The sequence below is a fragment of the Heptranchias perlo genome, chromosome 2 (assembly GCF_035084215.1).
Source record: "Heptranchias perlo isolate sHepPer1 chromosome 2, sHepPer1.hap1, whole genome shotgun sequence".
Taxonomy (NCBI): domain Eukaryota; kingdom Metazoa; phylum Chordata; class Chondrichthyes; order Hexanchiformes; family Hexanchidae; genus Heptranchias; species Heptranchias perlo.
The window spans coordinates 82,502,524-82,517,730 of record NC_090326.1 but is presented as its reverse complement, the minus strand read 5'-3'; the positions used below and the strand labels follow the sequence as shown (position 1 = coordinate 82,517,730).

Genomic DNA, 15,207 nt, shown 5'->3' with positions numbered 1-15,207 from the left:
ATCTGCCTTGGCCCTAAGCTCTGGAATTCCCTCCCTAAACCTCTCCGCCTCTCCACCTCTCTCTCCTCCTTTAAGACGGTCCTTAAAATCTACCTCTTTGACCAAGCTTTTGGTCACCTGTCCTAATATCTGCTACTGTAGCTCGATGTCAAATTTTGTTTGATTACGCTCCTGTAATGCGCCTTGGGATATTTCACTATGTTAAAAGTGCTATATAAATGTAAGTTGCTGTTGTGGTGGTGGTAGTAGAATAATGCCAGGAATGAGAGACTATAGAAAAAACTTGCATTTATTTAGTGCATTACCACATCTTTTGGACATGTCAAATCACTTTACAGCCAATGAAGTGCAGCCAATGTTGCTACAGTCTGTTTGTGCATAGCAAGTTCCCACTTTGAATGGTTGATCAGATGGTCTGTTTTTAGTGGAGTCGAGAGAAGATGTTGGTCAGGACACCAGGAGAACTGCCTCTTTTTTTTGGATTACTGCCTTTTACACCCACCTAAGCTGGCAGTCAAAGCTGAGTTTTAATGGTTCATCTGAAAAATAGCACCTTTGACAATGTATCACTTCCTCAGTACTGCAGTGAATACTTGTAAAATTGAGTCTTTTTTCAACAGAAAAGATTAAGGGGGATCTAATCAATAACAAGGAGTCATAAACTCAGAATTCTCACCAGAAGAATGAAAGTGGAAATTAGAATTTTTTTTTCACACAGGTTATTAGAATCTGGAATACTTTACCACCATTGGCTACAAAGGCAGAACCTATAATATAATTTAAAAGGAAATTGGATAAGTATTTGAGAAGGAAGGACATTAAAGGACATGGGGAAATGACAATGAAATGGGATTAGAGTAGGTTGCTTTACTTGAGGAGGTAGCACTGGAACAGGGGTGTGCTGAATGCCTTCCTTCTCTGCTATGATTTCTACACTTCTTTGAGCAGATACTGAACCAACACTGAACCAGTCAGGAACTTTGTATAGGAGACTTTCCACAGAGGGATAAGAAAGACATAAAATTTGTTTTTAGATTGAGTAGAAAGTTTGAGTGTAATTTCTCAAAGTTGTAAAAGGGTTGCAATTATTTTTCAGTTTGACCACCATCTGTTTAATGCAGTTGGAATGTTAAAGCGTAGGGAGGGGTACAGGAAAAAATAATGCAAAGGGAATGTGGTACAGGTCTGATTCATGATGATCCAACAAGTTAAAACAAACAAAAGTGAATGATTGACATGGAAGAATGTATTCACTCTCCTTTGCTTTAGAATTAAATAAGATGAAAAGCGGCCATCTGCAAAGTTTCTGTTGCCATTTTATTGTATAGTCTGAAAAATGGTTGTGTTAATTTGCTACCCTTTGTACCTGTGCCAGGGGGGCCCACCATGCTTCATTGGACCAGAGCTCCCCACCACAGAGTGGAACATCTCCATCATACAAGCAAACATTACCGGGAAATCATGACACAAAGGATGACTTCCCCCTGCGAAAAACGGGTGAGTCAAGAATCCATGTTTACCACTTTAATTGTGAAATCCCTTTGGACCTGCAATGTCTTAATAAAAATGAGACATTTTATTTTGTATCAGGATAACCGTACTACTCACAGGATGCCTCTACTTGTATTGAGAAATCTATATACACTCATTTAATCGTATATGCAAAGTAAAACTTTTCAAGATCTTCTTATGTTTAGCTTGGCTGATTGGTATCAACTTTTTCCTTAAGATTGAGTTTGGCTTTTCAGTAAACAACAATGAACAGGAAATGCTGGAAACTCTCAGCAATTCTGTCAGCATCTGTGAAGAGAACAGACAAGACTTTTCAGGTATGGACCCTTTATTTGAGGAAGGGTCCATATCCAAACCATCTTGTCTGTTCTCTCCATTGTTGCTGGCTGACCTGCTGAGTGTTTCTGACATTTTCTCTTTTTGTTTCCAATTTCCAGCACCTGCAGTATTTTGCTTTTTACTCTTAACAGGAACTGCTCTTAAAGGAAAACTATATTCTACTGGATGGCCACATAATCCTATCAGTAATAAAGGGATACCCTGTTCTATTAGTGGTGTTGCACAGTTGTATTGTTTTTTTTATGGTTTATACTTTAAAATTGATGATGAAGAGGCAGCCTGGGAGGGGTATTTTGCATGCAATTCCCCCTTGTGTGACATCATGGATAAATTACTGCTCTAAGGTCAGTGTCACCATTCATAATGCCTCATAACAGGAAGTTTTATAAAAAATGTCTGCTCTCAGACTACCTTTAACTAGCAGTTAGCACAGCAACAAATACAAGTAGCTCCCTTTATAACATTGAAGGATTATGGGACTGTTCAGTTGAATGTTCTTCTCTTTTAATATTGAGTTCACATTTTCATTAGTAATATTGATCCCAAATTCTGTAGTAACAAGACATTACTCTTAAGCTATTTATTTTTTATGAAGAGTACACTAAGAACTAACCAATAAAAAAATTAATTAGATTTCACAGATCACCCAATTTCACTACATAGTGTGGTTCTGAGCCATTTCAACTAGGTTCAATCCCCAGTCTGTGCTATTAGCTGATCTTAGTCTGGCAGCCTGGAAATGTTACAATTGGCATTAGTGTCCCTGAGCTAAGGATTAAAAATAAATCAGCCAGGGCTCCCTCTCCTGATCGTTATCTATAGACAGGACAGGAGAATGAATTTACAATTTTGTTATGTTTAGCACACAGGACAAAGACCAGGCTTTGGTTGTGATGGGTCCCATGGTCAACATTTAATGTCTGGGCTTACTCATGAAGAATGGGCCAAGTGCTGGGGATATGCTGATATAGCACCTGTGGAACTATAGCCAATGTGAGTTACCACCTTCAGGAGAAGATGGAAAATTTGTGGAACAAATTCTGACTATATTACCCAACTTGAATTGCACACTTGACACAGGATATAAAAAAAACAAGACTCCAACAACCTTTATAGTACACTGCAGCTAAAGAAATAAGACTTCCTTATAAGTAGCCTCTTATCAGACATTCTTTATATACAACAGTAACATTTAAATATACTGAAGAATTTTGACTGATGTGATTTTTCAAAGTGATCCAATGAAGTTAGGGGCAGATCAATACGATAAACCATAACCTCATCCTCCTTTGGGAGTTGATTATTTTGTGTGTTATAACAGTTAATGGGAGTAATTTTGACTTTAAATGATAGTGTAAAACAGGTAATATTGATGCAGCCACCCTTTATACATCTCTCTCAATTTTCATTTCCACAATTGCAGTGAAAATCAGGAGAGATGTATAATGGGTGACTGAATCGATATTGCCCATTTTATTCTATCACTCAAAGTCAAAATTACTCCCAATAAATGCTGTAGTGACTCTCCCATAAGTATTTAAAATATAAATGAAAAAGATGATGTGAAGATCCAGCAACTTTTTGAAAGAAAGAACTTAAATTTATATAGCACCTTATCAAATCTCTCAAGACATCTGAAAGTATTTCACAGAAAATGAATTGCTATGAAATGCAATCTTTGCTGTTATGTAGGCAAATGTGGCAGCTATTTTATGCATAACCATGTCTCCTAAATAGCAATGAGATTATTGGCCAGTTAATCTGTTTTGTTTTTAATTATGTAAGTTGAGGGAAGAACGTTGGCCAGGATTCTGGGAGAACTCCCTATCCTTCCAATGTTGCCATGGGATCGTTAACATCCACCTCAGCAACAGACACAAGCACAGGCAGACAGGGCCTCGGTTTAATGTATCATGCAAAGAATAGTACCTTTAAAGAATGTATCGCTCCTTCATTAGTACACTGGGGTTTCCACCCAATTTCATGTGCTCAGGTCCTAGACTACCTGTCTCAGAGGGGAGAGTGCTACCAATTAAGCCAAGCTGAGGTGGAGCTATAATATGCTTTCTAGGGAGAATGATTTCCTCAGGAATCTTACTTAAAGTTCACAGACAATTTTACATCTTAGTGGTCCAGGTGGGGAGCCTCACTCACTTGCTGGCAGAGCATATTGGAAATACAGCTATATGAGGCAAATGGTTTTCTGACCATTCATTTAAATAGTCAGAACATCACATGCCCAAATTTCAATTATGTGCTCTTGACGGATGAGGCTCCCTACTGGGAGCGGGAAGTTATAAAATTACCCATAACTTTTCCATTCTATAAGTAAACCAGGTTTCAGCTGTGCCTGAATGTAATAAAGTGATCATGAGGATTGTGCGTAACCAGAGTTTCTTAATTTTGAGCGGTAGTGCTTTGTAAGTTTATTATACTACTTCAGAGTCAGTGACAATTAATGGGAAAAGAGCATTTCGGGCACCTTCCAATTGGATAGGTAATAAATCATCACATTTTAAAAATAGAAATATTTCTGTCATGTAATCATTTTCTTTTGTTGCCATTACTTAATCAGATTGCATCTGCACTGGAAAAAATTAGTATCATAACATACCATACTGTATGTGAGTCAGTAACCATAAACAAGCATTCATTATCCAGAGACCAGGACTAATTGGGCAGTGCTTTTTGAATCATGTGTTCATATTCTTCCTTTATTTTTGTTTCTGTTATTGGATTAATTCATCCCCACACTGTCCCCCTCACTTGTATTCCATTTTCACTTTGACACCCCTGTCCGTGCATATTCTCACTTAAGCCCAACATTCACGCACTTTACTTTCCAATGATCCCTGCTGGAAAGTACATGAAGAGGTGGAACCCTGACTTAGTTTCTCCTTATTCCAAGATTGCTGATGCCAGTTTTGGCAGCCTACTGTACTGCTCCTCGAAACTGAGATCAGCTAGCTTAGCACAGACCAGAAATCTAATCTGGGACCTTCTGGTCTCGATTCCCCACAACACACTAAGGTAGTACCTGCTTAGTTTCAAGTGAGATGTAAAACTAGAATTTGAAAGAATATATATAATATAGTAGTTATTTTGTGCACAAATTTGCAGTATGAATTAGAATTAAAAAGCTCCTTACTAATGAGAAGTGATTACACAGATAAGTCTGTTTTATATGATGAATATACCAGTAACAAAACACAAGAAATAATTAATGTCTGCAGTTTTGAGCTGAAGTAATCCCACGACATTTCGAAGCCTCATTTAAAAAATATAAGGGCAAATTTTCCTTTCCCGCCCTGGCCTCACCACTAGACAGAAGCATTGCACACAAAGTGCGTTGCTCCTGTTCAGGCTCAAGAACATCGGGGTTTACTGTTCTGGGTCATTAACATGGCCTGGGGACACTTCCAGCGCAGGCCAACCTCCAGCATGGCCTAGCACTGGTGGAAGGGGGAGGAAGTTGAAGCATAGTTGCAGGCCTTCTTACATGCAAAAGGTCAGCTTTTCAACCGATGTGTCAACTTTTCTGTATTCCACAAGAAAAATTAGCTTTTTTCATTGGGACTGGAGTTGTCGACATGAACCATTCAGATCAATTGGAGGGCACAAATGTAAACTGTTACAATCAATTTTTTCTCTCATTGTTGGTTATGGTGAAACTTGAGGCAGAAAGTTTTGAGATGAGTTAATTGTTTCTGAGCTAATGACTACAGGTGTTCTTTTTTAGTGGGTTGTCCCCAAAGGAATTGTAAATAACAAACAAGCTGCTAAAGTGCCGCTTTTAAAAAACTAAATGTCCTTCCAAGGGATATTCTACGACATGCCTGGCTGTTGTCATATATGAACGTTTATTTTCCTCAAGACTAATTGTAGTTTTTTTTTGAGATATGGTGTGAATGCATTAATTGGCTTTATTGAGCATTTTTATCACTGCACTGATGGAACTGCCAGGGTCTGGGGAAAAGAATGGGGCAGAAATGATAATGAGCTTTACTTAATTTAAACAAATTACACTGAGATTCTTTAGGATTTTACTACAATTTCCTGCTGTGATGGGGATCACTGGCCTGTTTCTATGTAGCCACTTCTGTTCTGTAACGTAGCTGTTTTCAGTTTGTTTAGGCACACATGGTTCAGGTTCCTTTGTTCCCATGAAATAACTGTGGAGACAGCTCACACCACCTATATTAGAGGAGTTAATATCCATGGGGAAAAAGATAAGTGATACTGATAATCAGTAAGAGTATAAGAGATTGCATTTTCCAGACTGGAGACAATGTAGGGTGGAGTTTTCAATTTCCATCCAAAACAGGCATGAAGTTCGTGGAGCTTGAAGCCAATGTCAGGAGGCCCGAACTGTTTTCAGCTTCAGGCCTCGTCAGAGTAACTCGGGTGAGCTGCCGAGTGCTTAATGAGCACTAGCGGGTAGCTCGTCACAACAGGAAATTCATTGGCTCAATGGGTGAGCCGAGCCTGATGTGATTAGTAGAAGCGGGGTGGGGGGGTGGCGCACTGGGAAGGGGCCAACACAGCAGCCTGCAGTCGGCTGCAATATTTTTGTGTTGTCAGGAGAAGCATTCCTGGCCCCAAGAAATGTCTATGCCTTTCTAGCGTGGCCTGTAGTAGGGCCCTTAAGGGCTGCTGGTTAAACCACTCACTGCCTGGTACAAATTACATAGAATTATATAGAATGTACAGCGCAGAAACAGACTATTTGGCCCAACTGATCCAGGCCAGTGTTAATGCTCCCCACGGGCCTCCTCCCACCCTTCTTCATCTAACCCATCAACATATCTTTCTATTCCTTTCTCCCTTATGTGTTTTACGAGCTTCTTCTTAAATGCACCTATGCTATTCGCCTTAACTACTCCTTGTGGTAGCGAGTTCCACATTCTAACCACTTTCTGGGTAAAGAAGTTCCTCCTGAATTCCCTATTGGATTTATTAGTGATTATCTTATATTTATGGCCCCTAGTTTTGGTCTCTCCCACAAGTGGAAACATCTTCTCTACGCTTACCCTATCAAACCCTTTCATAATCTTAAATACCTCTATCACGTCATCCCTCGGTCTTCTCTTTTCAAGAGAAAAGAACCCCAGCCTGTTCAATCTTTCCTGATAGGTATAACCTCTCAGTTCTGGCACCATTCCTAATTCTGAACTGGATGGACATTCTTCCCTTATTAACATTGGTGCAATTTGCCTGTCCCTACTGCAATCCAGGTCAAGCTCCAAATACCCTTGGAAAGCCCTGGAAATTTCAGGACAATGTAAAAGGGGGAAGAGACCTAACAAAACAGATTTCTGTCTCTTTTTCTTGAGCATTGCACCTGGGGAAATGGGCATTCTCTGGGACAAGGGTCAACAAAATCTACTCAATAGACCAAAAATCCTTTTGGAACTGTATGTTACAGTTCAGGCTCAATCCAGATCCTTTTTTCTTGTGTCCAAGTAGCCCCTCATTCCCGGTGAACTGGAACATGATCTCATGAAAGTGGGCTGCAGGGTAAACAATGAACCTTTTTACTGATGGGGTGCACACTGGAAATACCACCATCCACTCGTGAAGCAGGATTTTTCTACTGAGTTACACTGGTTTTCTTTTGTTACTCAGTCGGATGGGAGCAGAATATTGGATGGGTACCACTGGGTACCTGACCATTTCTGCATCCATAGTGACCTTCCACCATTGGATGCAGGGCAGGCATATTGTAATAAGGCGGTAATGATGGGGTTACATTAAACATCATGTTTTCCATCATTGCTGCTTCAGCAACTCTGGACACTAGACGATGCAACATTTTACTGGCATCCAGTGTTGCTAAGGCTGACCCCGGTGAGTGCAATCGATCACAGGGCATTCGATGCACTCTCATCCCACTAGCAGATTTTTCTGGTATGTTCAGAGTCTCCACATTTCTTTCTGCCTGACTGGCAGCCTGCTCTTTTAAGCTCGCAGCAGCATCTATTTTCTATCTCCCCCAACCCAGTGGAAGGCTCCCCAATGCAGGTAGAAACACCACTGGGAACCTGTCAAAATAATAGCTTAAGGTTGAACCTGGGAAATTTATGGAATTTGACCCCTGCAGGGGCGATCAACGGGCACAAAGCCTACCTGCCAACTCTACGATGGCTATCTCAGCAAAGAGGAAAATTCCAGTCCCCATGTCTATGAAACTAGTGCAAAATTATACACGAACAGAGTATATGGCCCCAATATTTATGGGGGGGACGGGGGGGGGGACGGGGAGGGAGCGGGGCTGTGTGTTTGCCGCCAGGAAACCTGAAAATGCCAGGAAGGCGGAGGTCCTGCCAAATTTAATGGCAGGACCTTATGATCACTTTTGTACCACATTTCCCGTCCGGCAGCCGGCCAGTTGTGGGGGTGGGGGGGGGGGGGGGAACGCCAGCAGTAGAAGGTAGCAGATGGGGACAGATTCTGGCAATCGGAAAAGATCGGGGCAGGGCGAGGGTGGTGCTCGGAGCCCGGCAGCGAGGAGGGAGGGAAAGATCTGGACATAGTGGAGGGGGTGGGAAGATCGCGGGGCGGGAGTCGGAAGATTTGTGGAGGGTTCGGAAGATTTGTGGAGGGTTCGGAAGATTTGTGGAGGGTTCGGAAGATTGTGGAGGGTTCGGAAGATTGTGAAGGGTTCGGAAGATTGTGGAGGGTTCAGAAGATCGCGGAGGGTTCAGAAGATCGCAGGGAAATACTCTTCTGCTCCACCTGGCTCACAAGGAGTGCTGGAAAAGCACTTACCTGCTAGAGCTGGCTGTTCCCACCTCCCTTTAGCTTTCTGAGCCCTGGGAAACCCAGCCTGCAGCGGTTAAATTCAAATGGCTCCCAAATTCTGAGGAACGGAGCCTCATTTAAATATTCTAATCATGGACCCGCCTCTCCAGAACGGGTTGCACAGCCGCCCCCAAACCCGTCGCGGTTAAACTGATTTTAAATCCCCCCACCCCTGTCACTCTCCCACCCGTCGTGGAGGTGGGGGTGGGGGGTGAAATTCCTCCCTATGATTCAGGCTAAAAATTACTGCTTCTATCACTTGGGTGGACTTGGCATCTGCTGCCCTTTGAAAATAATATAAGTTCCAAAGCTTCATTAATTTTGTAATCGTGGACCACACATCGATGACGAAAAACTTTAATGTGGGAACGACAACCCTTACAACCCCCCATTTGCCTCCAGTCCTTATAAAGGCACAGTAAAACAGGAACCAAAGAACGGTGGTACGTCCAACTAATTTAAAAGCCGCTCTTTCATTTTTAAAGTCAAATCGATATAGAAGAACAATAAAATGTTACCTTCATATTGAGTCAAGACTGACACTGAATTTAGAATTCAAAAGGTGTCAGGGTGGTCGCCCAGCAACCTGACAAGTAATTCAAACACTTTCAGAAAAAAGCAAAAATGCGAGGGTCTTGCGTAAAATCCCCCTTGGTGGGACAATTGCAAAGGCCATGGACTATTACATGTAACCAGACGACAACCTGGTGATCATTATTAACTGCTTCTATCACTTGGGTGGACTTGGCATCTACTGCCCTTTGTTAGGCAATATGGCTATCTCAGGCCTAAATGACATGTGCGTCTGCTTAGTCTAATTATTTTGTTTTGACAGGGGCTGCCTACAGGTAATTGACATGAAGAGGAATGAATCATTTCCTTTTGGAATCTGCAGACCACTTTGTGTATTCCACACCTTCCAACATGCAGAGTTACACAACTAGTCTTCCCAGAAATCAGACACAGTAGACCATTTTAAAAATTGGCACAATACTGGCAAGCTACAAAGTCCCAGTAAAGAACATATGTAAAGGTAAATTCGCCCACCTCACACAAAGAACTGTGCTCAAAATAAGTGCAGGTAAGGGAATTAGGGCCGCAACAAATTAGTGCCATCTCAACCTATACTTTCTTCGAGAGCAGCTCACGAGCGTAAGATGGGTGGATTTACCCCATAACATAGAGATTCTTATGATTGGAAAAAATATAGACCCTCTAGATCCATCCATACTATGTTTACGCTATCATGATAGACCCATGGAAGATCCTTCGAAGTTTGCAGCAAGGACCTTGTCTCTGCTGGCTCTTTTCAAAATAATTCAAATAATTCAAAACTAATTTCCCCCTGCCCTGCTCTCTCTCCATAGCCTTGAAACTTTCTCAGCTTCAAATGTTTTATCTATTCTTACCTTAAAAGGTGCATTGGTCTCTGCCTCAACTATTCCCTGAATCTCAGCTTTTCATGCTTTAACAGCTTGCTGCATAAAGAAATTTCTCCCAGTTCTCACTTCACCCTCTTCGTGACAATTTTAAATTGATGGCATTCTTGTCATTAACTCCCCAACCAGAAGAAATTGTCTTTGCCTGCTCACTCTAACAAGACCCTTCATAGCATTAAAAACCTCTATTAAATCTCCCCTTATTCTTCTTTGCTCCAGTGGAAATAGTCCCCGTATCTCAAGTCTCTCCTCATAACTATAGTTTCTCATCCCTGATATCATTCTGGTGAATCTATGCTGTAGTGAATCTGTGGCTTTAATGGCCTTTCTATAACGGGGCATCCTAACTGCACACAGCACTCTAATTGTAACATAACCATTGGCAATACATGATCAATTCTTTACTTTTGTATTCTATTGCGTATTTATAAAACCCAAAATGCCATTGGACTTCTTATAGCTTTATTTACCTGCGCTTGCACTTTCAAAGAATTATGTATTTTCTCCCCGAGGTCTCTATGTTCCTCCACACCTTGAGGCAATTGAAGGTGCGTTGGGGGTGGGGGGGCTCCGAAAATTATGGAAATCCTGTTCGGGTTTGGAAGCCGGTTCCAACCCGCTGACTTTTGAGTTTCCCAGGGACCCACCTGTGTGCGCGTGGGTGACCTGAAAACGGAAGTCCCGCCGGCAATTAAAGCCGGTGGGATGACAGTTAAAGAGCCAAATGTATCTCATTGAGGTACTTAAGGCACTTTACCTGTGACAGATTAAGTACTTAGAAAGACTTTTAACTTAACTGGGCGGCTTGCCCACCGCAAGGGCAGGATCAGGGAACAAGAAATTAAATAAAAAACCATAGACGGAAGTAAAAATACTAAATGAACCCACCTTTCACCGTGCTCCGATGTCCGATGTCTCCCGCTCCGATGTCCCCCTCTTCCCCCCCCCCCCCGATGCCCCCCTCTTTAACCTCCGATCTTCCCCCGATCTTCCCCCAATCGTCCCACGATCTTCCCCCGATGTCCTCCTGATCTCCCCCTCGATCTTCTCCTCTCCCCCTCGATCTTCTCCTCTCCCCCTCGATCTTCTCCTCTCCCCCTCGATCTTCTCCTCTCCCCCTCAATCTTCCCCTCACCCCCTCGATCTTCCCCTCACCCCCTCGATCTTCCCCTCACCCGCTCGATCTTCCCCTCTCTCCTCCGATCTTCCCCTCTCCCCCGATCGTCCCTTCTCCCCACTCCCCCCCCCAGTCTTTCAGTCCAGTGCTGGATGACGTCTCGCTCTCTCTCTTTCTCGCCGCCCCCCCACCGCGTTGCAGCTCCTGACGGCCGCCAGCCTGTCAATCAGGCTAGCTGCCGGGCGCGAAATCCGGAGCGGATGGTAATCATCAGCAATCAACATGCGATCGTGTCGGAAATGGTAAGTAGGGTTTGCCACGCGCACCTTCACCCCGTCACCCCCCCCCCCCGCTGCCAACCCGCCACCATTGTAAAATTAAGCCCCTTGTGTCTTTCCAATAAATGCATATTCCAGTTCTTTGCTTTTCCTCCCAAATTGCATTATCTCACACTTCTCCACACTAAATTGCATCTGCAACCTGGAAGCCCATTTTGTTCTTGCCTATGCCCTCCTGAAATCCTTTACAGTTTGCCAAATCTCCTAACCTGTACTATATATATATATTTTTTTTTCAATTGTTGTGATTCTGTTAGACTCCTGTCCTTGTAGCCACATAGGTATCCCATTTTAAAAGTAAATTATTTTTCTGTTTCAAAAGTCTTTCAGAACCATAGCTGTCCATTTAGTACCATTCACATTACATCAGTATCAACCTGCATTAAGGTAAAATATGTCCAGTTTTTATATATATGTGATTTCCACCAGTGGGTCTCTTATTTTATTCACTGAGCAGCTGAACCATTGAGACCATGTGGTCCCAGGCTCAAACCTTTGTGGACAGCTAACTGAACCTGGAGTGCTACAAATGGTCTCAGTATCCCTGGGTTAGAGATAGGAATATCAACCAAAGATTTTGTTTCTGATCACTTTCCAGCAACTTCTTCTGGAAGTGCGTGAATGTGAACATTGGCTGAGGACAGGACTTGATTTTGCTTTGACCTTTCCCCACCCCTGTGTGGTTGAACAGCTTGCCAACCTTGTAACTCTGGCACACCACTGATTCTTCTCCCCTCCTCTCTTCATCTTCATGTTGAACCAATTAAGCAACACATTGCATCACTGCAGTAGGAATGATGAAAGTGACAGGTTTAAGTGGTATCTAGATTTTTATATTTTAATTCAAATATTAATAAGATACATATTTAAATGACGTTGTGAATCAACATAATGGTCTGAGAATAGAAAATGGACGATGACAGTGCAGCCTGAGGCAACATTTGAAAATGAATTCCATAGCCCTGCAAATGTTTTTTTTGTATAGTGTTCTGGTTACATTAAACTAATATATATTTGTTTTAAAATCTATGTGACATTGTGTTGTATATAAAAGGATATTGGTACAATTTGATTAGGACTGTGTCATCTTTTGGATTTCCCTCTTCCTCCTGCCCGCAATGCAGCACAATCAATGCGGAGGGGATGAACTAGAGCAAGGAGAATGGGCAACTGTTGTTATTACAAGCTTGAGAGCCCTGGAAAACATTTCCGATTACAACTTTATTTTATCAAGTTTTTAACTCCTATCAGGGTCTTAAAGATACTTCAGCAGTGACGAAGAAACAATTTGTTTATCATGGGAGGTTCACAGTAACAGTTTATTATAATAGGATTCTCCTGGACAAACAATGATAAGAATGTCTGATCCTTCCCACACAGATTTGCAGCAACAATAATAACAACAACAACTTGGGTTTATATAGCGCCTTTAATGTAGTAAAACATCTCAAGGCTCTTCACAGGAGCAATTATCAAACAAAATTTGACACAAGTCACATAAACAGATATTAGGACAGGTGACCGAAAGCTTGGTCAAAGAAATAGGTTTTAAGGAGTGTCTTAAAGGAAGAGAGAGAGGTAGAGAAGCGGAGAGGTTGAGGGAGGGAATTCCAGAGCTTAGAGCCGAGGCAGCTGAAGGCACAGCCGCCAATGATGGAGCGATTAAAATCAGGGATGCGCGGGCGGAGACAGGTGATGTTACGGAGGTGGAATTAGGCAGTCTTGGTGATGGAGTGGATATGGGGTCGGAAGCTCATCTCAGGGTCAAATAGGACGCCAAGGTTGTGAACGGTCTGGTTCAGCCTCAGACAGTGCCCAGGGAGAGGGATGGAGTTGGTGGCTAGGGAATGGAGTTTGCTAGCGGGAACCAAAGACAATGGGCTCCATTTTAGCACCCGCGATCGGGTGCGTTCGTGGCGGGTGGGCTGCGAAAATCGGGGATTCCCGGGGCGGGTCGGGAGCCCGGCTCCAACCCGCCCACTTCCGGGTTCCCCACTGACGGGCTCACATGCGCGCGCAGCCCCCGCATGTGGGACTCCCGCCGGCAATTAAAGCCGGCCGGGTGCCACTTAAAGTACTTGAACAGGTATTTCAGGTTGTTTACAGACCTGATTGACCTGTTATTTTAGGAGGGATGGGATTTTGCAACTGACTGAGACTGTTTCCTGTACTGGGGGAAACACTCCCAGTTCAAATGGACATGTTGCAGCCATCAGCCTGTGGCAGCTGCAGAGGTCCATTGGACAGGTGGGGGGGGGAGACCCTCACTCATTGCAGGAGGCCACTCTGTCACTTTGGTCAAAGTTTGGCCTCCACCACCCTCCTCCTAACAATAAAATTCACCAACTTGCACACTTACCCCGGTGTCCAGACACATTTACCTCCCTTGCGGACCCCCTCAGATGTATATCTTCTGGATGGGGGTGGCCATAGCTGCAGTCATGACCTCCTCGGAGGACGAACAGCATCACCAGCCTCACCGGCCACGCCGTCTACCTCTGACACGTGGAGCTCCACAACACAGTGCTGTGACACATCCACCTGCACAGCAGGAGGGAGGGCAACCGCAGAGAGAGATGCGTCGCAGAGGGCACTACCCTCGCCACAGGGTCCACAGACCGAGGTTCAGCTTCCTGGACCTCTCTGAGCAGCAGTGCACACGGAGGCTCAGAGTCACTCGACATGTAGTCGTGGACATCTGCAGCCTCCTTCATGCTGAGCTGCTCGCGGCTGGTCCGAGCACCATTTTCTTACCTGTCACTGTCAAAGTCACCACTGCCCTCAACAATTTCTCCTCCGCATCCTTCCAGGGTGCCACCAGGGACATCGCTGACGTCTCTCAGTCGTCTGCACAAAAGAGCCCTGCAAATACACCTATACCCACTCTGCAGTGACACAATGGGTGGCATCAGTTGTGGGTCTTCATAGTGATCCTCAGGAAAGGGCATTATTGCACAAACCAGACAAGATTCTCAAAGACGTGGCAGTAGTGGTGACAATATAATATGTAATGTGAGTTGCTCAGAAATTCAATATAAGTAAAAACCATGACAAACCCTCAAACACCCTGGTGCATCCCCTTCATGCTCACGACACGTTTGCCTTACGCTTCCTACTGCACATATGTGATGCATGCCCTGTGGCTGCAGCACAGGTAGTGGCAGGTTGAGTGAGGCTGACCGTGAAAGAGATGCACGAGAGGGTGAGTATGAGATAGAGCCATGAGATTGTATGAGGATTGGGTTGAGTGGTAGTGGTGGGATGTGTACTGGCGAGGTGAGTAAGTGCAGGTAAGATGAGGATGAGGTTTGAGTGGGTGTGAGGAGTGATGTGACAGAGTAGTGTTGGCAGTGCAGAAGGAGATGTGGGGTGGGGGCGGTGATGTAGCAGACGGAGTGTAGGGGAATGAGTAAGTGTACTCACTTTGGCTGACCTACTGAGGTCATTGCAGCGCCTCCTGCACTGTATGCAGGTGGGCGATATGTTGGTGGTGCAGGTGACCTCCTCTGCCACCTCGAGCCAGGCCTACTTGGTGACAGAGGCAGGCTGCTTCCTCCCGCCCGCCAGGGGGAAGATCTCTGTCCTCCCCCTCCTCCTCACCCCATCCAATAAGAGCTGGAGTGAGGCATCATTAAACCTGGGAGCAGCCTTCCCCCTGGGC

General features: G+C 43.9%; 1 protein-coding gene across 8 annotated transcripts in view; it reads left to right on the top strand.

Moving 5' to 3' along the window:
• The window catches only part of LOC137340905 (histone deacetylase 9-like), a 641,963-nt gene that overhangs the window by 334,105 nt on the left and 292,651 nt on the right, over window positions 1-15,207 (top strand). For all 8 annotated transcript variants that reach the window (XM_068003748.1, XM_068003726.1, XM_068003718.1 and 5 more), the window contains one exon: window positions 1,376-1,497. In XM_068003748.1, the coding sequence (XP_067859849.1) occupies window positions 1,376-1,497 (122 nt within the window). The remainder of the gene's footprint in view (window positions 1-1,375; window positions 1,498-15,207) is intronic.